A 23228-nucleotide genomic window follows, 5' to 3' on the forward strand; every position below is an offset into this window, starting at 1 on the left:
CCTCCTTTCTGTCCCAGGCGTCTCCACATTGTGTAGGGATACAAGTCAAATTCTGGAAAAGCTACCTCATCTTTGGCAGGTCAGAAATAGGGAGAGGCCTCAGGAATGTACAGTAATATACCTCCCATGCCCCTTCCCCACTTTATTAAAACAAATCTGAAACAACAAATGTCTAAAATTTTCCACTTGATCATTTCACCCAGACTTGTTACAACCGAGGCCTTTGTCCACACCCACTGGAGTTTTTTGCAGCCTGAGGGAAGCTGGGAAGTATCTGTCCTTAGTTCTCAGTCACTCCCATAATAAACAATCACTAAACAGCTTGCTGCCCTAGGCAACTGTTTGTCCAGCCTGGCCAGGCCCTTGGACTTCAGCTAGGGAAGGGGGTGGGCGGCCTACTCTGTAAAGCGGTGTTCAGGGCGGAGGCCAGGGACCTTGGCTTTGACTAGACACACTCCTTTAGCACATCTTTGTGGTCCTGGAAGACCTTTAGAGGGACTGCAGGTCCTTATCTAAATTGCCCAATCATGTTCCCTGGGGGTAGCAAGAGCTTGGGGCTGGGTTGCGGAAGGGCAGTTGAAGGAAGGACAACCATCTTGCACTAATTGCAAGTAAGGTCATTTCCTCCTTCAAATTCCCCTTCTACAGCTGGGGCAGTTCACATTTCTACTAGTCATCCGTCCCTGAGGGACATCTTAAGAACCACCACCACCACCACAGAAAGAGAGTAACACCACTTTAGGGACTGGGACAAACTTAACCAGTTTCTCCCCAGCCTTTAGAAAGTCCCGTCCTCTGCCCCGCCCCGCTGTGATTGGACGTCTTGGAAAATCCGTAGTGTTCTTCAGTACAGATTTTGTATGGAATAGAAGTGCCTTTAGATTGCGAGGAAAGGCTGTGTAGATAATGAGAATTTAGGATTCTTATCTCAGCACATGGAGACACACAAGAAGAATTGTAATATTTTCTTTATTCTTGGGGTGTCTCCTTGGAGGAAGAAAAAAGAAAGGATGGGCCATATAGGAAATAAGGGGCCTGTTTAAATGGTTGGTAGGAAATAAAAATATTGGGCCTTAAAGGACGGGTTGCGGGGTGGCGGGCGTTTTCTATGAAGTCTTTCTTTCCTCTCCTTCGCCTCGGGCTCGCTCCACTGCTTCATTTTCAAGCATCCTCTCCAGGAACCCGCACACTCCCCGCCGCCGGCTCGGGGAGGCGCTCCCGGCAGACGGGATCCTCGAGGGCGCCTGAGGCAGCCCGAGCAGCGGAGCCCGGGAACGCCGGCCGGTCCCAGGTTCTCCGGTCACCGGGGGCGCCTCCTCCGGGCGGCGCCGGTTCCCGGAGGGAGGCGGCGCGACCCAGGGTGGGGACCCGGCCAGAGCGATCCGAGGGGCTTGCACAGGGCCGCCCCAAGACCAGCCCTCCCGCCGACCGCGGCGGAGGCGGCCAGGCCGCCGGCGGCCGCCGGCGGCCCCCGGCTCCCCGCGCAGCGCCGGCGCCGCGGCCGCGAGCCGGGGGTTATGAATGGGCGCAGCGGAAGCACCGCCCCCCCCGGACGTGACGCTCGGCCAATGGCAGCGCGGGCTGCGTGGATAGATGAGGTCAGCGCTGTCGTGTCGGGAATGGAATGTGTAAGTGTAACATTCAGAACCGGGTAACATTCGGCGACCGAACGCGGCGGTCGGCAGCGCTCGCGCGGGGGCCTGCGAAGCGCGGCTCGGGGCCGGCACTGCCCGCGGGGAGAACGCGCCGCCGCCGTCACCCAGCGCCGCCGCCTGCAGCCGGGCCGCCGCGCGTCCCGGGGGCCGGCCCCGCGAGCGCAGGAGTAAACACCGCCGGAGTCTTGGAGCCGCTGCAGAAGGGAATAAAGAGAGATGCAGGGATTTGTGAGGTTACGGCGCCCCAGCTGCAAGATGCACTAGCCGGCTGAACCCGGGGATCGGCTGACTTGTTGGAACCGGAGTGCTCTGCACGGGAGCGTGGATGAGTTGAAGTTGCTTTCCTGGGGCTCGTTCTCCACGCTGCCAAGCGGAATCCGAGAGGCAAGGAAATCACTTCGTCTTGCCATTGATTGGGCATCGGGAGCTTTTTTTAAAACCCCTCTTTCTTTTCCTTCGTCTTGTTGCATGCAAGAAAATTACAGTCCGCTGCTCGCCCGCCCTGGGTGCGAAATATTCAGCCCCGCTCTCTCCCGTCCATTGTGCAACCCAAAGATGAAAGACCGAAGGGGAGAAAGTTAAAGAAATCGCCCACATGCGCTGGATCAGTCCACGGCTTGGGGAAAGGCATCCAGAGAAGGTGGGAGCGGAGAGTTTGAAGTCTTTACAGGCGGGAAGATGGCGGACTGGAGCTGAAAGTGTTGATTGGGAAACTTGGGTGATTCTTGTGTTTATTTACAATCCTCTTGACCCAGGCAGGACACATGCAGGCCAAAAAACGCTATTTCATCCTGCTCTCAGCTGGCTCTTGTCTCGCCCTTTTGTTTTATTTCGGAGGCTTGCAGTTTAGGGCATCGAGGAGCCACAGCCGGAGAGAAGAGCACAGCGGTCGGAATGGCTTGCACCACCCGAGTCCGGATCATTTCTGGCCCCGCTTCCCGGACGCTCTGCGCCCCTTCGTTCCTTGGGATCAATTGGAAAACGAGGATTCCAGCGTGCACATTTCCCCCCGGCAGAAGCGAGACGCCAACTCGAGCATCTACAAAGGCAAGAAGTGCCGCATGGAGTCCTGCTTCGATTTCACCCTTTGCAAGAAAAACGGCTTCAAAGTCTACGTATACCCGCAGCAAAAAGGGGAGAAAATCGCCGAAAGTTACCAAAACATTCTAGCGGCCATCGAAGGCTCCAGGTTCTACACCTCGGACCCCAGCCAGGCGTGCCTCTTTGTCCTGAGTCTGGATACTTTAGACAGAGACCAGTTGTCACCTCAGTATGTGCACAATTTGAGATCCAAAGTGCAGAGTCTCCACTTGTGGAACAATGGTAGGAATCACTTAATTTTTAATTTATATTCCGGCACCTGGCCTGACTACACCGAGGACGTGGGGTTTGACATCGGCCAGGCGATGCTGGCCAAAGCCAGCATCAGTACTGAAAACTTCCGACCCAACTTTGATGTTTCTATTCCCCTCTTTTCTAAGGATCATCCCAGGACAGGAGGGGAGAGGGGGTTTTTGAAGTTCAACACCATCCCTCCTCTCAGGAAATACATGCTGGTATTCAAGGGAAAGAGGTACCTGACAGGGATAGGGTCAGACACCAGGAATGCCTTATATCACGTCCATAACGGGGAGGACGTCGTGCTCCTCACCACCTGCAAGCATGGCAAAGACTGGCAAAAGCACAAGGATTCTCGCTGTGACAGAGACAACACCGAGTATGAAAAGTAAGTGGTTGGGCTGATGGGCCTCCGAGGGTCAGCCCTGGGCCCTGCCCACCTCCTGCAGGTGTGAGGTTGGGGATGGGGGTGGGGCGGAGGAACCCTCTGTCCTCTCCCTTTCTGTTCTGAGCCTAGCACTGAGCAGTCTGCTTCAGGTGTGTGGCTAGGAGCTGGGGACCCAGCATTTGAGCTCCTGAGGCCAGCAGAAAAGCCTGGAGCCCTCTCCTGGGCCAAGTAGGCGACAGTGTCTCCTCCTTGCTTGGAAAACCTTCAGGCCCTTGAGTCTCCTGTGAAGGGTGTGGGTTTGATCCGAGGTGGGAAACTGTGCTTCACCAGTGGGCGCTGGGGGAGGGGGTGGGGACGGGGGGGGGGGAGGGGAGGTGGATGTGGGTTGGGGGGCGATTGTGAGGGTCCAGACCTGGTGAGGCTCTGAATCCACCCACAGTCTGGAGACCTTGCCCCAAGATTGATGCTTTATTTGCTTTTCTCACGAGCAGGGGGAACTGCTTTCCCTGGGATTTTCCCAGCCTCCAATTGTCATTTTTCCATGAGCTTTAAATTTGTGTTAGCAATAGAAGTGTTTTGATTTTAGCTACTAAACTTTCTGTGCCTACCTTCCATGGGTCTTGTGATCTCTGTCTCTTTTCTTTCTGTTTCTTTGTATGCATATATTCTGTCTCTTCTTAGGAGCAGCTGTTTTTAAAATCTGGGTCTCAGCCCCAGTGCTGTGAACTCCTGTTGCTAATTTAGATTTCCCTCTCCCTTTTGCCTTTATCTATTTGCATGTAAATTGGAGACTGTTACTCTTTGAATGGGCTTGTGGTGCCTCCTCACCCTCTGTAGTGAGGCAAGTTTTGTCCAGTTGCTAAGTAACTGAGTTGCTTACTTTGTAGCCCTCTCTTCCTTTTCCTTCCCAGTGACAGTAACTGACACATTGGATTTGGGGTCAAAACTAGTCTCCACAAGTCTGCTTTAAGCTGAGCTTGGCAGGTCACTTTCCTAGTAGATGGTGTCAACGCCCCAGACTCCCTTACACCTGGCTGTGAAACAGTTAGTGAGTTCCTACAGTGCATTTCCACGTTACGCCAGTTAACAACCAGAGCAGCCTTGTGCTACCCACGGAAGGAAGGGGAACCTCTCAGCTGAGTACAACAGGAACTGGCAGAGGTTGGCAGACTTGGCAGTTGACTCATGAAATGTAGAATAGGGAAATGCTTCACACACCTAATTGAAACGGGAAGGGGTATGGTGGGAGAGGCCCAGACTGAAAGGTTTGATTGTTGTCTGTGGATTTCCTCGAACGCTTGGGCCTCTCTATGTCGGAGTGATTGGAAGAGAAATTAAAGCCCTCCTGTGCTTGATCAGAGACAGTGAAGGAGAAAGCATCTAACACTCAGATTCCCCCACCCCCAACACCTTACCTTTCAGACCTAAGAAGAGCCTGAGGCTGGTGTCAGTTAGGAATCTGTATTTTACTCTTCTTTAGCGGCAGTTACGTGTGAATGTTGGGTGCAGTGGAAATGGATTAAAATTTTGTCACAAAAGAAACAGAACTGTGGTTAGTAATGAACTGCTTTGTTTACACGACATTTACATTGACATATTTCTGTGGGTTGCTTGTAAGGAAAAAATGCTTATAGCCTTTCAGGAATTTCTTTGTCTGGCTGATGGTGGAGTAAAGTCAAGATGAAATCTAACTTTTTAGTGTCTTCTGAAACAAGTCTCACCGAATTTTGTAGAAGAATTGTGGTGGTCTCCATTCTTCTAAAGGAGCTGGAGCTGAGAACCCACCTTAGGAAATTTGAATTATACATTTATTTGGGAAACACTGTCAATCCAGTAAAACAACCCTACCTTCTTTATGTTCTCATTCCCCAAATAGGTATTGAATGTCAACAGTCTCTGTTGAAGCTTTTCTAGAGATTGGCACTAAAGGAAGGAGGGGTTGGTTTACTAGAAACTCTTAATTTTGGTAATTAAATTTAATTTTTGACCTCTTTGTGATTGGGCCAAGAAATCTGACACCCACACTCTTGTTTTGATTTATACTTAAAGACCACAAGGGGTCAGGACCTCAGGGTTGGATCTCATTGGAAAAGTGGCCTTTAGTTAGGAAAGCCAGTGTGTCCTTTCTCTGGAGCAGGGATTTTTGGAGCAGAGTCGCTTCTGGATTTCCTTTTGCACACTTTCAGTTCTAACCTTGCTTAATAAGACAGGAGGGTGCTGCAGGATGTTCGTGTTGATTAGCCTGGTCTACATGCAGTTTTAACGCATTCCTCTCATTGGGTTATCCGAACTCTTCATCTCTGAGAAATGGTGCTTACGAACATGATTGCCTTTGACAACCGACTTTGGGACACATGAAGGGGGAGAGTGAACCCTGAAATGTTGCAGGAACGCTCGTGCAGAGCAAGCAGCACCTGTGGTGCTCTGGAAGTACTATGCTACTTACACTGATGTTTTCTATTAGTTAGCTGTGCCTATGTGAGGCACAGAACTCTTCAAGTGCAATGCTAATCTCTCCGGGCTTTAGAGAAGGAGGTGATACTGAAGTTAGCTAGAAGTCATGAGTTTGGATTCTCCTACTGACTCATCGTGTGACTTTTGATGCGTTACCTTGGACATCAGTGTATCCTTTTGCGGAATGGGTTTTAGACTGCTTCACAGGTGTTCTGAACATTCCTTTGGGTGCGGCATGTAAAAACATGGTCCATTGTCATCTGCCTCTCTTTTATTCACAAGTGCCTCTGAAAAGGCTTTCCTTTAATTTGCTGCTGTAAGTAACCACATACAAATTTGCTTTGGACTTAGGGGCCTGATAATTAGATTGAAAGTCTATGGCATAATGGTTGAGTTAGGATACTGTAGAATATATATACAAATGTCTCAACTAACTTTTAGTGAAAGTTAGCCTTACGTAACGATAAGGATTTAGTGCCATCTGGTTGAGGACTTTTCATGTCACCTGCACTTGTGTGAAAATCAGACATTTATTATTAAAAGCAGAGAGAACTACGTGGAATGAAGAAGAACACTCTTCTGCTGTAAGAGAGTACTATTTTTGATCCAGAATTCCAGGATTTTATTAAAACACCCATTCTCTGACACCCGTAGTTAATTGTCATCAGTAACGTATATTAAGAGATGTAGGTGCCACCGGCTGAAATAAGTAGCTGCAGTGGCTAGATGATTCGTAATGAGGCTTTAGAGAAATTCTTTCTATTTTATATTCTTTGAGCTGCTTCTGCGTCCTTCCAGAATCACTGTATTTTTGCATGAATTTCATAGTTCAAATCCTTTCCAAGGGCATTATTGTGGCACTTCAAACTCGGCTTTCTGAAATAGAAGAGAAGGAAATGAGAGGAGGCTTCTATCTTCGACCCTCCAAGGAGAGCACTGGTGAATATTTTAAGCAGCTCTTCTGGGAACAGGCAGGATTCTCTGCAGGCCTTTTTGACACCTTTTCCTGTGTTTGTTGAAGATGTGCTTCGCAGTCCTGGTATTTTTAAGGGTCTTGAAACTTAAGTGACCGACCATTCAGCTCCAACATCCTTGTCTTACAGGTTTAGAAATGGAAGGACAGAATGTTCTTAAGGAATTTACTGAAGGTGGAAATCTGGTTGGTGGCGGGGTATCCCTGGCATGCAAGCCTTCCGAGTTTTTCCCCTGAACCTAGTCTTCCCCTGTCAATCACAGACAAGCCTGAAAGCTCTCTAGCCACTGGATCTTTATTGATGGTATTTCTTAGGGGATTTCTCTTGCAGTCCTTTGGGAATTGCAATGAAGATTTTGGGAAGCTGATGAAGATTTTGGACCAACTTTGCAAATACAAAAAAAGCACATGCACGCACAATTCTCCATGAAGTTTTAGGAGTCCACCCACAGCCCTTTACCAAGGGAGTTCTCAGACCTAGGAACTCTTGCTCTAGGGCGTACGTTTTACCTTTTGTTGCAAACTAAGGTGTCGGAGTCTGGAATTGTTTAGTCTGTGTAGGAGTTTTTGTACATTTCAATTTGGCCCTAAGGGGCTTAGGGGAGAGGCTGTGAAATAACCACGTGGTAAGTTGAATTCAGATGCACTTCTAGCTAAAAGAAATTGTGCACGAGACAAGTAGTCATTATACACGATTATTTGCTTCATCTCCATTATTACAAACTGTAATAACAGAGCAAGTGCAGGGTCGGGCAGTGACCCTTAGATGACTGTTTCCTCCTCCGAAATGAATGGTGGAAAGTGTGCTTCCCAGGTTTTACATGTAAACTGTTGGCACCTTCCCCCCCACAGGTGTATGAAAGCACAGAGGTATTTCTAAACTAAACCACATATGCACAGTTTAAAAATAGTGCCAGCCCTATGCAAAATTCTGAAGTTGTCAAGTGTGTCCTTGCACTGAGGTTCTAGTTCTCTGTGTTCCCCCTCTCTCGCCTCCTCTGCACTTGCTTTCTTGAGAGTCCCCGAGAGCCTCCTTTACAGGGAATGCGGTGAACAGAGGTTGGAGTGCCCTGTGCTACTTCTAGGGATGCTTGCGCCTTGATTGACTTCAGTTCAGCGAATGAAGGTTGCGAGTGGAATTTGCAGTTTGAGCTAGGAGCCTGCAGGATTTTGTCATGCAGAGCATGGCTTGCTACTAAGACTGGGCAGGCCCCACCTCTGGGAAGGAGGCTGCCTTTGGTCCCCCTGACGGTGACAGCAGCTTTGGATGGGACAGACTTGGCCAAAGGGGAGCTGTCACACCCTCAGGTGGTATTGTTCTCTTTGTCAGAAGGCCTACAGATGTGCCTCCCCTAGAAACACCTGCCGGCACTGACTTTGCAAACCTTAGCTTCACACCAGAAGCTGTGTTTTTTTTTCTTTTTTTTAATTCTCACCTGAGGACATTTTTTCATTGCTGAGAGAGGGACAGAAAGAGACAGACAGACAGACAGACACACAGAAAGAGACACAGAGAGAGAGAGAGAGAGAGAGAGAGAGAAAGAGAGAGAGAGAGAGAGAGAGAAAGAGAGAGAAAAAGAGAGAAACATTGACTGGTTGCCTTCTCTTAATGCACCTCGACTGGGGACCAAACCTGCAACGTGGGCATCTTTTTGACCGGGATTTGAACCTGCGCCCTTCGGTCCCCTGGAAGATGCTCCAGCAAACTGAGTCACACTAGCCAGGGCCGGAGGCTGTATTTAATAGGGCCTGGCTGCTTTGCTCATAAACTCTTGTAAGGTGTCTAGTCTGGCCGTTCTACAGGTGTGCAGACGGTGAGTAGCGGTGGTGAGGTGCTTGGTCGAGGACGCACAGCCTGTGAGTGGACCAGGTTTTCCGGCTCGCAGTTCTCCAGCTTGCACTGCGGCCGGCTGTGACCTCATATTGTTCACTTCTCAGCGCGGCTTCTTCAGAACAGACCAGGTCTCAGGCTAAGTGGTCATTGGATTTTGCTCTCTTCTGAGGACGTAACGTGTTCACATGTGAGCATGGGAGCTGCTATTTCCAAGAGCGTAATGACAGAGCGTTTTCACCGAAAAGCTCCTCCACCTGTGATCAAGTTCCGTTAATAAACAAGCATCCCTCAACCCCCATAAAAGGGGGAGATTTGTCGAGTGCCCGTTCTTTGACTTTTTCTTCACTAGCTCATTTAAACCTATGTCTTTGGAGTGGGTTAAACCCTCATTTTACGGATCAGAATGCGGGGCCCTGAGCGGGGGAGGTAAGGAGCCCGAAGTCACACCTAACGAGTGAGTACTCTGACCAGGCCTTGGATTCCAGAGGTCATTCTCTTTCCTCTACCAAATGTTACCACCTTAAAGAGTCAAATGCATTGCTACCTGTTCACATGTTAGTTATTAGGGAGTTCGGTGGGATTCAGGTGTTGGTGTAGCCCGTCTTTTTTCCACTGCTTTTGCTTACAGACATAGTCTCCCAAGGGGAGAAACGATGGCTCAGAGCTGCGAGAAAGATGGAGCCTAAATCTGACGTCAAAACAGCGAACTCCTCGCACGCTTTGGCTCGAGGAGCTTTATCGCCTTGTGTGTGTGTGTTCTGCTTCTGGTTCTTTCCTAGAGCCCCTCAGAGGAGCGGGAGGTGTGCACTGGGTGAGCCCTGCCCTCACAGATGGCGGAGGGTGGCCCGGCGCGGCCTTCAGTGACCAGTAAGCTGGGGGGCCAGGCAGGACTCTTTTTTCCAGAGGGACCGTGTGGTCCAGCAGAGCCCCCTGGGGAGATCCCGTTTCTGACACGACGGGCCAGGTCTCTGGAACGCTCCCAGGTCCTCAGGCTCCCTAATGAAAACCAGCACTTAAAAAATTGTAAATGATACACACGGCGTTTGTGGAAAACTAGGAAAGTGCAGAAGATAGGAGTAGGAAAATAAACTTCTGCTGTAATCCTCACGATAAGAGCTCCCCACGGTTACTGGACACGGTGTACTCAGCTTGCTGTAACACACGTATTCGGCTCTGTGATGTGGCCCTTCTCTCTCCCCGCATATCCGAGTGCCTTGGACCCGTGTGTTAATTATTACTTAATAAAAAGTGAGTAAATGATGAATTCGACACATTTTCCTTAGGTGCGGTGTTTGTGCCAGACACCTAGGTGTTGGACTGAGAGTACAGAACAAACTCCCGACTCACCATCCCTGTCTGTCGGTTTTATAAGCCTGAAGTCAGACTCTAAATGTTTTTGTGTGTTTTTTTCCCTTCACATTATCCAAGAGCATTTTCCTCATCTACTAAATAGGTAAATCCTATTAGAAAAAAAATAGGCTTTTTAATGGCTGTGTGATGGGTTTTTTCCTAACTCATAGTTGTACCATTCTTTATTTCATCATTTGCATTTTCTTCGAGATATAACTTGTTCCCCCTCTTTTTGTTATTAGGAATAAGTCCATGGTGAATTTCAGTGCATTGCATGTTTGTTTTCTTCTGGACGAAGCTCTCTCTCAGAAAACAACACAGAACTTCTTTTCCCCAAGTCCTCACCCCTACCCCCAATCCAATCTTTTTGGAGGAAAAGCTATTTTTGAGGTGAGGCTGAGCACCTATGTCTGAAGTCGCCGCCATTAAGTGGCTGCTTGGTTAAGTGACAGTTTGGATAGAACACTTGTAGGTGTTAATTGGTCCTGCAGGGGGTCTTTGAAGCTCCCACAACTTCTGTGCTCTTTGAAGTTTTGTTTTTGCTGGAGCCATAAACCTCCCCGGCCTTTCTCACTGGCCTTTCTCACTGAGCGGGTGTCCCCAGCCCTCCTCCTCCTTGCGGAGGAATACAGCCTTTCCCGGCATTTTGGAAACTGCAGGCTTCACGTGGGCAGATGCCACTCTTTAGCCGACTGTGTCCGGCCGCCAAGGCCCTGTTTCTCTTTTCTCTTTGGTAGTTGACTCTGTGGTCCATTGCAGGTGAATTGAAGCTTGACTTTGCCTCTGGGCACCGAGGTGAGGACGGTCTGGGATTCCAAGCGCCCTTGAGGCTCTATTGCAAGTGATTTAAAAACTGAGACAGAAAAAGTGAACCCACAGGTCACGCTGAGTTCTGTTCAGGACTTTCTTTGCCTCGTAATTGCCTTGAAGAGCAATGAACTTTGTGGGATGCCGCTCATCGTTTTGTGTACGCACTCGTCTCCTGGGAAGCCCCTTAGCAAGAGCCTCTGTGTGACCCTGTGCCTGGGGAGTAACTGACCCACACTGCTGGGCAAGGTGCCTGACCTCTCAGCCTCAGTTTCCACATCTTGGGGGCATGACGAGGTTCCCGTGAGGTGAAGCGTGTGAATGTACTGCGTAAATGCTATGTGTTCTACAAGGTGGTGGCGCTACTCAACTTTACCTTCCTGTCATTTTCTAAGTGACCACAGAGGTTCGCTTGGTTTCATAACTTGGCTGTTTTTAACTAAGCCCCAGAAATAACTGCGCATCTCTTCCTTGATATTTAGTCCCTGGGAAATCATGGCAGGTGCCTTGGAAGCCCAGCTGTTGCTTGTGTGGGCTGGGAAAGGCCTGTGGGGGCCTTCACGCTGCAGCTTGTGGGCAGAGAGAGTTCTCTGGGGCAGCCAGGTGCCAGCTGCACCCCATGTCCTCTGGATTCCCTGGTTGATTGCTCTAAAAATGCGGGTTGTCCCTTCTGCAGTGATCTGCTCACCTTCACCAGCGGAGGGAGACATTTGGGGGGATACTCCATCTAAATGGAGCTCAGCTGCTTGGTGGCCTTTCGGCCTCTTAGGTTGCAAAGAGCAGATCATCACTCAGGCCACCTGAGGTCACAGGATTTATTGCGAGGGGCCATGAACAGAAACTGAACTGGAACTATTCCATTAAGTTCTCAGGACTCGGTCCAGTACCTGGGATCAACTCCTTTCTTCCCACTCTGGGCCTTCATATCCTCCTTGGCCAGCAACTTCGTGTGTGTGTGTGTGTGTGTGTGTGTGTGTGTGTGTGTGTGTGTGTGTGCGTGCGTGCGTGTGTGTGTGTGTGTGTGTCTTCCAGCTCCTGGCCAGTCTTTCCTGAACCCTCTCCTCTGAGCCCTGGAGGAAACCAGCCTGATTGCTTTGACGGTGACCATGACCCCATCTGGGAGAGCCATTCACATTAGGTGTGGCCTGACCTCACCAGTTCAAAGACTGCCCTATCCCGTCGCCGTTCTTGATGTCACTGGTGGCCATCCTTTTGCAAAGAAGAGCCTGAGGTTGCTTCCTGGAACGGGGGTTGTGGTTAGGGGAAGTTGGCTGTGGCAGGCACTGTTGAAGCCATATCCTGTTGGCACTAACATATTTGAGCCCAGTTGATGATGCTGATAACAGCAACAGCAACTAACATCTCTTGAGTGTACACTGTGTGGTGTCCCAGGCAGCATCTCCTTTAATCTTTATGTCCACCCTGGCAGGAAGGTGCTCACTTCAGATGCAGGACAGAGGCCGAGGAGTCTTTAGAAGTGGCTGGCCTAAGAGCACCCGTCTAGAAAGTGAACCGAGGCCACCTGACTCCCGAACCTGTGTCCTTCACCATGGCCTCTGCACGGCTGCAACTGATGTCGCAGAGGGCGCATGCGCACACACAATAGTGTGATTGATTTATGGAGTATCACTTGGGTTTCTCACCTAGAATTTATTTAATCTTACTTTAGAGAGACAGTTCTAACTAGTCGGTAACCTGGTTTCGCGGCCCACAGGAGATGAGAAGCAGTAAATTTAAGGAGACAGGGATTCATGTAGACAGATCTGCGAAGAAGGGACAGCTGGCAACCCGAATGCGAGGAAGCAGGCCAGGAAATTATAAATGTAATGGCCAGAAGTAAAGAAGCACTGTGATTTAAGAACAGCTGGCCCCGTGCCCGAGACTGTGTCCTACGGACTCCGCAGGAGCGTGCCTGTAAATCCCACCAGCGAGCCCCGTGCCTGTCACCAGCCGAGCTCCTGTGTATAGTTGATGAACTATAACACCTCTGCACAGTGCTGACCCTGAGCCATCACTTGGGTACACTCTCCTGTGTTTAAGAAAGTAGAGCGACAAGTAACACATTTTATAACTTTTTTAAACCTGTACAGTTAAAAGGAAAATATTTTGGTGTTCTTAAGAATAAGTTCTTCATTTGAAAACTTGTCTTCCAAGCTTAGCAAGTTCCCCAAAGGCTCCAGGGACCTGGGGTCTCCTTGGAGTTAGCATTAGAGTCCTGGTCTTTGTCCCACACTCAGATTTCTGGAGTTTTAGGACCCACGTCAGCACTTGTTAGGAGAAATAAGAAGCTTCCTGGTATTGTGGTATGGGCCTTTGATGCTAGCTCTTCTTGATTGACTGGGCGGCAGAATGACCTGGGCAGTGGGCTCAGATAAAGAAAGTGGCCCTAGGCCAGGCTGGAGGCTGGGGACTGGAGAAGGGAAGTTGCCACGGGTTGCCCTGGCTAGTGTCTTGGGGCGCATGTCATTAGCCTGCTTTCTCCACGTTCCCAAGAGTGGCCCGGTGGGAGCTGCTGGGTGGAGCTTTAGAATGGAGCGTACACTGCCCACGTACATTCCAGCACCCCGACAGGTGGAAATTACGCATAGCACTGCTGGTGAGGAAGACGGCCGTGCCACCTTCCTACTGGAACTTTCCTTGGAGGCTTCTCGTAGTCCATTCACATGGCGTCAAGGTGGGGGTGCTCCAGTTCTACCTGCCTCTCTTCCCCGGCCCTGTGGCTGAGCTATATTCCTCCTCGGCCTTCTCTTCACACCCTCCTTTCTCTCCTTCTTGGAAAACTCCATGTTACTTCCTCCACAGTCACTGCCTTGGTGGCCTCAGATGTAGTCACATTCTCCTGGTGTGTGCTCTCACAGAACATTTAACACTTGCTATGGCTGTGGTTGTATATTCATTTAACTATTCGTTTTTATCTCCCCCTAGTAGATTGTGTAGGCCCTGAGCCGATGATTCATATTCGTTTTTCACTAATTTACTCAACAAATACTTACTGAGCACCTGTTTTGTGCAGGCACTGGGAGTTCATCCCTGAGAACAGGACCCCCCCCCCCACATCTTCAAGACGCTCACTGGCTAGTGGCTGGAGACGGATGTCGATTTGTGGCTCATGTTAGAAGGTGCTAGACGCTGGGAAAAAGCAGCTAATGGAAAGGGGATATGGCCCTGGCTCTGAGCATCCGGAAATGGGGCCTGGGCCCTACTACGCCTGGCCGATCAGACTTCCTGGGGGTGAAATTCCAGGTTTTTAGAGAGCCTCCCAGGGGATTTGGGATGAGGGTTGGCTGAGGGCTTTGTAGTTCATGGAGGGGAAGGAAGCCCTCAGTGGGGAAGTGACGTTGAGCTCACTTACTGTTGGATCTTCACCAACCAGCACCGTGGGAGGCCACCCAGTTTTGTTGGGTAAATGAAACAAGTTACATTTATGTAACCGATGGAAATGTTACCACTGTTGACGTGTATTCAGAGGGTGATTTCTGTAGGTGTTACTTTCTTCACTGTATAGCACAGGCCTTCCCTGCATCCTCCAAGTTCTTTTGGATCATTTGCTGATTCACCCAGAGTTTCTTACTGTCTCCAAATGGGATGTTTCTTCCAATAAACTTCCCCCAATCCCAAGGTAGTTTCTTTCTTTCTTTTTCTTTGTTTTCACTGGCCTGTTGGATATAAGCCTCAGTGAACCTAAATTAAAATGAACTTGAGGGGGTTTACTACATAATACGAATCTAAAGAATTTATTGCTATAGCAGAAACTGTTATGGTCTTTTTATCATTTAATTTTAACAGTCTGTAGATATTGGGACTTTTTGGCCCGCCTCAGTTGCAATTTTTCTCCCAAATGGTTGGTTGAATATAACTTCTGGCTTACATTTTTTGCTCAGGTTACATCCAAACTCTGTTAACTGATATTGAAGCATTGCCCTAGAGTATATAGTAACATAGTGCTTAATTGAGCTGTCAGGCTTCTAATGAATTCATATTGAGATTTACCATTTAATTAAACAGCAAAGGGGAAGAAAAAGCAGAGGGAAGGTGTAGGATTCTTTCTCCCACTGCCTTCCATTTCCTGCGTTTAAAACCTCCTGGCTGGCTTGTTAGCTTGTGGGGTTGTCCAGGATATTGCATGAAAGTACTCAAGGTGTGTAGGTAAAAATGGAGGCTGCATCGTAACGCAATGACCTGGCTTCTTAGCGGGTCTTAAAAATGGATTTGGGTTTGGTGCAGTCATATGACCCTTGATTAAGTATGAATTATGCTTTATGTTTTTACAAAGCTTGGTGAGGTCATTTTCCCGAATGATTTCTAGATCTGTGTATCTGAACCAATGTGAAAAATCTAATCAGAGGGGAGCTGATACTGAAATGCTTTTGCTTTACGGAGAGGCAGAGAATAAATTTTCCTGAAAACACCATTTCTTATGTACTGCATGCTCCTTTAAAATTCACACTGCATTAAAAAAGCCGCCTTTAAGCAACACCTTTTTATGACAACTGCATTTTTAAGTTGGCAAGTGTAATGTTGCAAACCTGTAAATGTAGGGCAGTCAGTCTTTTATTGACTCAAAGAGTGGAAATGTATAATATTTTCTGTATTTAGATTGTCGAGTTATATTACATGTTTTAAAAAAATTGAACAGTATTTTATGTAAAGATAAAATTTAAGTACCTGAATGTTTAGTACAGTTAAATGACAGGGTGGTATTTTTCCTGCACTTACTTTAGACTTAGCCATGTCTGCATAACCGAGGTAGACAACACAAGGATAAAAAAGATTAACTATCAAAATAAATCCCTTTGTATTGATATAATTAACATAACATTGTATTAGTTTTAGGTGTACAACATAATGATTTGGTGTTTGTATGTATTGCAAAATGATCACCACAGTAAGTTTAGTTAACATCTGTTACCTCACATAGTTACAATTTTTTCCTTGTGATGAGAATTTTTAGGATCTGCTGTCTTAACAGCATTCAAATATACGGTATAGCGTTGTTCTCTAAACAGTCACGTGGCAGGCACTCAGTGACTGGAGTCATTCTGAGCAATGCGTCATCTGGGGATCTCATCTTGTGCAGATGCCGTCGAGAGCCCTCACACACCTGGATGGTACAGCCTACTACACACCTGTGTGGTCGAGCTCCCAGGCCACAAGCCTGTACCACGTGTTACCACACAGAACGACTCGGGATTAAATCAAACACACGTGAGAAAATGGTGCAACCAAGAGACAAGGTAGCTGAGATGTGTGAGGCTGAGATGTGCGCGGTGTAACACGACCTAGTTGTACTTACTTTGTGAGTAGTACGCTTTAAAATAACACTAAAAAGTGCAGTATAGTAAATACGTAGTCAGGTAATTGTGTGTGCCACCCTTTTATACAACTGGCAGTGCAGTACTTGGTTTACACCAACATCACCACAAACATGGGAGTCACGTGCTGAGCTGTGATGTCACAATGGCTATGATGTCACTGGAAGGTAGGAATTTTTCAGCTGCATCATAATCTTACTGTACCGCGTCACATGTGTGGTCCGTTGTTGCCCGAAAACACGTTAGGTAGTGCATGACCGTAGTCACCAGGCTGTATGCTACGTCTGAGAACTTACTTCTCTTCTAAGGTGGTTTGTACCTTTTGCCCACCCTCACTTACTTTGCCCAGCCCTCCACCCCGTGCCTCTGGCAGCCACCAGTCTGTTCTTGGTATCCGTGATTTCAGTTTTTCTGAGAATCCACATATAAGTGAGACCATACAGTATTTGTCTTTCTCTGGCTTACTTCACTTAGCGTAATTCCCTCAAGGTTCATCTATATTGTCGCAAATAGAAGGGTTTCCTTTGTTGTTAAGGCTAAATAATATTCCATTGTGTGTATGTATACATTTCACATATACATCACATTTTCTTCATCTGTTCGTTCATTGATGAATAATTGTTTCCGTGTCTTGGCTCTTATAAGTAATGTCAAAATCAATCTTAGGTTTCTGTAAAAGTAACCTAAGAGACAAGCAGCCTTAAATTCAAAGTATGGCCCTGAGCAGTGTGGCTCAGTTGGTTGGGCAATGTCCTGCAAAGCAAAAGGTTGCTGGTTCGAATCCCAGGTAGGCTATGTGCCTGGGTTGTGGGTTTGGTCCCTGGTCGGGGTGTGTGTGAGAGGCAACCAATCAATACTTCTCTCACATCAATGTGTCTCTCCTTCTCTTTCTGCTTCCCTTCCCCTCTCTCTAAAAATAAATAAATAAAATCTTAAAAAACTTCAAAGTATGGAGTAAGTATTCTAGGATGTTTTGGTGACTGTTGAGCCTCTTTGGAACTCAGTTTTCCTCATCTGAGTTTGCTGTGCAGAGGGACCTGTGAGCTAATTACTGACTGAGCCTTTCAGGTATGTACGTGCAGTATATGTCTGTGTCTGTTGTGTGTTTGTCGAGGAGAGGGGCATGATATCTGTGCTCTCAGAGTGTCAGTTTTGTCTGGAGAGGAGAGTAGCAACGTCACGGAAGTGACCCTAAAGATGTAACCCTTGCATTATGTAGATAAGGAAAGAGAGGTCCAGGGAAGTTGGGCAACCTGCCCAAAGTCACGTAGCGCATGGGGCAGAACCGGGAATAGAACACACATGGCTTGACTTCTGGCCATGTGTCACACAGAGGTAATGCACTGAGCTCAGCACTGAGCATCAGGGGCTTAGTTTCCAGTGGTAGCTCTTCCATTAGCCGTGAAACCTTGGGCAACTAACCTCTCTGCTTTCGTTGCTTGTAAAATGGGGGTAATACTTACTACTTCATAGGGTTGTTACTGTGAGGATTAAATGAGTAATGTTACACATAATATACTCAGAACAGTGCTTGATACATAGTGAGCACTCCATACATAACCATTGTTCCTGTCGTTAATCTGCCGCATTATATCACGTTAGAGCCATAGACTTCAGACGTAACCACTTGGGTGTGTTTATCATTGTTTTCATTTCGTTTCTTTCATTCGACCTATCTGTTTACAGCTCATTAGAATTGCAATGTGCAATGTGATACGGTAGCTTGCCAGTCATATAGAAGCTCAAGGTGGTTTGGCAAGCGCCCAGAATTCCAACCACCTGTGGGAACTGTTGCCAGAATGCAGGAGATTTTCATTTTCCATAAATTGTTCAGCCAAAGGTCCACATCATTAATTTGACTTTGTGTCTTTACAAAAAAATTCTTTCTCCTTTTACAAAAGTATTATGTTTCCCACCAGTTCTGTGAGGCCGAGCAATCACTTGGATCTTCTTGTTCCCACCTCTTGAAAATGCTTTTTAAAGGGTGGCAGATGTGCCAGGGGGATCACCTGGAATGACTTTCTGAGATAAACCTGCCCAAGATAGGAAGAGAAAACTATTTTTTCTTCTCCAGCAATTCAGGCGGCCAGTCTGTGTGATCCCATCACGATCGGGCACTTAGCAAACCAGGAAACGATAACCCTGAATAGCTTTCTACCTTCAACAGTTTCCGTGATCATTAACAATTGATGACTTTTCCTTTAGGATGGCGTTCTCAGCCGCGGCGGGACCTGGCCCCCTGTACCGTGTCTGCTTGTTAAGGTTAAGCAGCGTGTGCCTGTCCTTGGTGGCGAACTTCCAACAGCAGCCAGAGCGAATGCCAGGGAGGAAATGCAGCCTGTGTTTTGAAGGTCCCGGGTGGGGTTTAGACACGTCATAACTTACATTTTCATTCTTTCTGTCAAGAGCCACAGCTGCAGTTACGAGCAGACATGTTGTAAGAGCTTTCCTGTGATACCATGTCTGCCCCCAAACCCAGAGGTGACCTGATTCCCCCTGGGTTCCACAGCCATGCTAGCTGGCCACGCTGTGGTCGGGACACGCCGCAGGTCAAACCCTGTCCCTTGCCACGCCGCCATACTAAAAAAAATGTTATAACAGGTTTGCATTCTTGTTGTAAAACAGAATCATATAGAGTGTTCTCTAACAGTAACTTTGGAAAAAGGGGCTCTAAGCAGTGGTTCACTAAGTAGAAGTAAACTGAAATTTTCTTGTCCTCATTTCAAATCTGGTATTTCTTGGCTCTAGAAAAGAAGCAGGTGTATATTTTATGCACAGTAGTGTCGAAAGGCCTGTATTTGCATGGGGAGTTAAATAGTCAAAGTCCAAAATTATTTTTTTCTGGAAACATTATTGGGTCAGTGTTGGATATTATTTTCTACCAAGAATCAAGATGCTATTTTTAAAAGCACTACTTTTATTTTCTTTTTTGGTCCCCCCTCTCCTTGTCCCAAAGTCCTCTTATCTCTTCTCAAAATAAAAATAGCCCTTTCTCCCAGTAAGCTGACTCGTAAATTCATATAAGAGTGAGATAAAAATACCGTATTGTATTTCCAATTAACTCATTTAATTAGATGAGGTGAATTAATTGGATTTTTGGACGTGTTTCTGAAAGTCTAAGAAATTCGCTTTTGGAATTCCCAAGTACGGTGGTGGCTTGGGAGCTTTGTCAGGGTGCTGCTGTCCAGGACACGGTGTGGGACCTGTCATTTGAAGCCTGTCATTCGAGTTCCCCTCGGGGGTATAAAAATGGCCTGGTGATTTTTCACATAGAAGAGCGTAAATCAGCAGGCCTTTGGCCTCCCCTTCAGCCCAGGGCATTCCTGGGTTATCACCTGCCTCATCTGCGGAGCCCGGAGTACACATTTCTCTGTTCACACCGCCCAGATGAGATGGTAATCTAAGGGTTCCGTCCCAGCACTCTTAGAAGGACTCCGAAGTTTTCCTCCTCCTCTACTGTCTCACCCTGTATAATTTTAGGGTGCTGGGCATGCAGGCTCTGGGGGTCCCCCTTATGTCCTGTCAGCCGGGGCCTGGGGAAGTTCTAGAATTTAGACTGGGGCAGTTTTAACCTGTAGATCATTCTATTTTGCACTGTAATTATTTAGTTTTCCTCCCTCTAGGTTTATACTCCTTCCGGGGTAAAGCCGGTTTATTCTCTGGATGCCAGAGTTTGCCCCCTGCTCCCACGCCCCCCTCTCCCCCTCCCGCAGTGTGCTTGATAGGTGCCTGGTAAAAGGGTGCTGTAGTTGATGAGCCCATTCCTTCTATAACCTTGACATTCTAGAACCAAAACAGGTGGAAGCATATTCTTGAATTTCTTTTTTTTTAGTAGGGTCCTTTTCAAGTATAGATCAAAGGGGCCAGACAAAAAATATTGGGGGCAAAGTACACAACACCTTCTTTCATGGTGGGAAAATGCTCCTGACAGGTTCTTTCTCTCTGCCATTTGCCTCCAAATATCTTTTAATCACAAAGTTTTTTTGATGTTTCACGGTTTATGTCCTACTTGGACACAAGTCCGTAAGTTTTGTCTCTAGATCTGTGTATTTTCCATTGGTGTCCCAGCTGTTAGCACAGGGAGTAAGTAGATTCTTAAGAAGTACTTGTCAAAGGAGTGTCTTTAGTCAGAGTGGCCTGTTAGTGCAGAAAGACTTTTGGAATTTATTAGAGTTATTTAATTTTGTTCAGAATAAACAGTCCAAAGGGCAAGCAGAATAGAAAAATAAGAATATAAAAAGTTTAGAAGCCCCCCCCCCCCCCAGCCCCACACCAACACACACCTCTTCAGGTTCAGCATAGCAGGAGCAAAGTTGGAGATTCATCAAAATCAGGTGATGTCTGGCAGCTTTGAAATAAACTGTACCTTTGTAATTTTGTTACAAGTAGGTTCCTGGCCTTAACTCTGTAATATCCCTAAAAGCCTGATCTATGGAACTTGAACTGCACTGCGGTGTTTCAGATGGGCCTCAGTTCCTGGCCACGTAGAGTTTCTGGCTTCCTTCTGGGGCGCAGGCTGAATGAGTGAGGTCATTGAGGAGATTTAGGGTGGAGCTCCCCAGGCATCTCCACAATTCCAGAACCCTTTTTTCATTCCTTTGGTTCTTCAACTGCTCGGCAAGGAAGGGATCGACCGCTGCTGGGACCAGAACCTCAGTCCGCGCTGTCTGCTGCTGAACGGGGCGCTGGCATGCCATGCTCTGCCAGCCACGCGTGGTACAGTCAGCTTTTTCAGACTGTAACCCCGTAACATACACATGGGGTCCGGTCCTGTGGCCTCACCCAGTGGGGACGTGCTTTCCCGCAGGCTGATTTCAGCTTATGGGGCTCATCCCTTCGCCACGTCCTGGTTTCCTGTAGGCCTTTGACACTTTTCTGCAGAGCGGCACCTGGCCCCTCCCACTACCACTGCCAAGGACGGATTTCCCACACCTCTTTTTCCACAGTACTCTGTAGCCCTTATCAAGGGCCACCAGAAGCACTTTGTGGCTGCCCCCCCCTCCCCCAGGGCCCTCCCTCTAGTCTGAGTCACCCTATCTTACTCTCTGCTTCTTCCTTTTAGTTACTCTTTTTTTTTCAGTAACCTCCCTTCCTCCTGTGCTTGCACGGGTGTGCGCGCGCGTGAAACCCACTGGCACACACACTCACTCACACTCTTCCTATCCCCTGACTCTCCCTCATCCTACGGGCAGGCCCTCTGACTGCCGTAGGAGTCGAGATGCTCTAGCGCAGGAGGGCTCAAATTCCAGAAGCGCGATTTTGCGTTTAACTTGTTCGATAGAGCACCCCCCTCACCCCGCCACGGGTTACAGCATAAACCACAATCTGGCGAATGTTGTGAAAGAAAATTTTTTTTTAAAATTCAGATTGCAGGTTGCATAAGTTAATTAATACTTGAGCCCTGTTCAAAGTTCAAACATTACAGAAAGTGAAAGTTACTTATATGTTTCCCATTGATCACCTTTAACAGTTGAGTGTATGTCTCCTTTTTTTTCTGGGCACGTAACATTTATTTTCTTAGGAATGGCATCATTTTATATATGTAGATCCCCTTTGGTAATTCCTTTTTTCAGTTACTTAATTATTAGGCTTTGTTCCATGTCGGTACATACATACCTCTCTCCCTGCTTTTAACAGCCAGCTGTAAGCTTGTGAAAGCCATCATTTGGTTAGAGTGTGACAGAGTGTGAAATGCGGCGTTCGGTTCTGACCACAGTCTCTCTGTACGTTCACCCCTGATTCTTGGTCTGGGAACAAGGAGCACCCTCAATATTTATTTTAGCAAAATGAGGTTTTGGTGGGGGGAGGGTGGGAGGGACGATGTCTAGTTTAAGTGCTTTATTTTCTCAGTTGCCCATCCTTGTTTAAAAAGGTATCTTAAAGCTAAAAAATCCTTAGGATTTTAATGGTTTTTTAAATATAAACTTAATACACAGTGTATTTTTTTCCATTTAGCCCAAAGGCCAAAGTCCACTAACCAAAGAGACTGTTAGTTTTGTGTAAAGCAATAAATGAAAGCTTTCCCTGAAGCAGGCTCCTCTGAGATTCCGAATGGCAAACAGTGTAAGTTGGGGTGTCACCCCTCGTGAAAGTGATTTGAAAAAGGGTTGTTGATAGTCTTTGTGGAAAGTTGGTTGCCGGATACACTTGCAGGCTTTCACCTTGTTTTACATAGTGCTTTCACAGTGTTTATTTTCTGTCTTGGCTCCAGTGGTACAAATCATAACTGGCAAGATGATATCCAAGTCTAGGACCAGGCTGGAGAGTGGGTCTTACTATGATTTGATCAAAAGCAAACAAGAAAGCAAAAGCAGAGGAAAAAAATAAGAAAAGGAAGGGCACTGCCTTTTCTCACTGTGGGAGTAAAGTGCTGCATGCTGAATTCTCACTTCCTGGTTAGAACTGAGAGTTGGACAGATAGGATTTATTTCTTTGGGGTCCGGGAAAAAGTGGTCAAATTTTAGTTTGTTCTTTTCTCTGTCTCCACCCACTTTTTTTTTTTTTTAAGAGCATGGGTGTATTAATCAGATAATAGCCACTGTATGAAATGTCCTTCTACTGTAAGTGTTTGCGGGTGAAGTCTGAACCATGCTAGAAATCCCTTTGCACTTTTCACATGTAGCAGAAATGAGCCTGCTTCATTCCATCTCAACCGCTGTACCCAATGGGTCAGCACGGACTGGTCTGATTTCATAAAGAAGGGCTAATACTGGGTTTGGGTTAATCCAGGTGCCAATAAAACATGTTGATTTTTTATCTCACCTCCGGGCTTTATATTTCCATGAACATTGGCCTTAAAACAAGTCTATGAATGACCTTGTTCAAGTATCTCTTGCTGATTTCAGCTCCCAAGTAATAAGCCTAGCAGTGTTTCCTTTCTCAGCCAGAGGAAAGATGCAGTTGTTGCTTGATACATTTACTTTCTACCTGCTGGCTTCAAACAGTATTAATTTTTATGTGCTCCTTGTGCATTGCGTTTAATTAAAAGCAGTTCTATTCGCAGAGGTACTTGTAGGTTTTTTTCCTCTCCCTGAAATGAATAAAACAAATAGGCATCTGGTATTTGTTTTGTATAACACAATTTCCGTAAAATGGAGAGTAATAAAACATAATTATC

General features: G+C 47.1%; 1 protein-coding gene across 1 annotated transcript in view; it reads left to right on the plus strand.

Annotated features, from left to right (window-relative positions):
- The first annotated feature begins 1604 nt into the window (after positions 1-1604).
- The window catches only part of EXT1 (exostosin glycosyltransferase 1), a 262939-nt gene continuing 241315 nt past the window's right edge, over positions 1605-23228 (plus strand). Inside the window, exon 1 of the mRNA XM_024572023.3 lies at positions 1605-3381. Within this exon, the coding sequence (XP_024427791.1) occupies positions 2420-3381 (962 nt within the window). The 5' untranslated portion in view covers positions 1605-2419. The remainder of the gene's footprint in view (positions 3382-23228) is intronic.

The sequence above is a fragment of the Desmodus rotundus genome, chromosome 8, assembly GCF_022682495.2.
Source record: "Desmodus rotundus isolate HL8 chromosome 8, HLdesRot8A.1, whole genome shotgun sequence".
In the NCBI taxonomy this organism is placed as follows: Eukaryota; Metazoa; Chordata; class Mammalia; order Chiroptera; family Phyllostomidae; genus Desmodus; species Desmodus rotundus.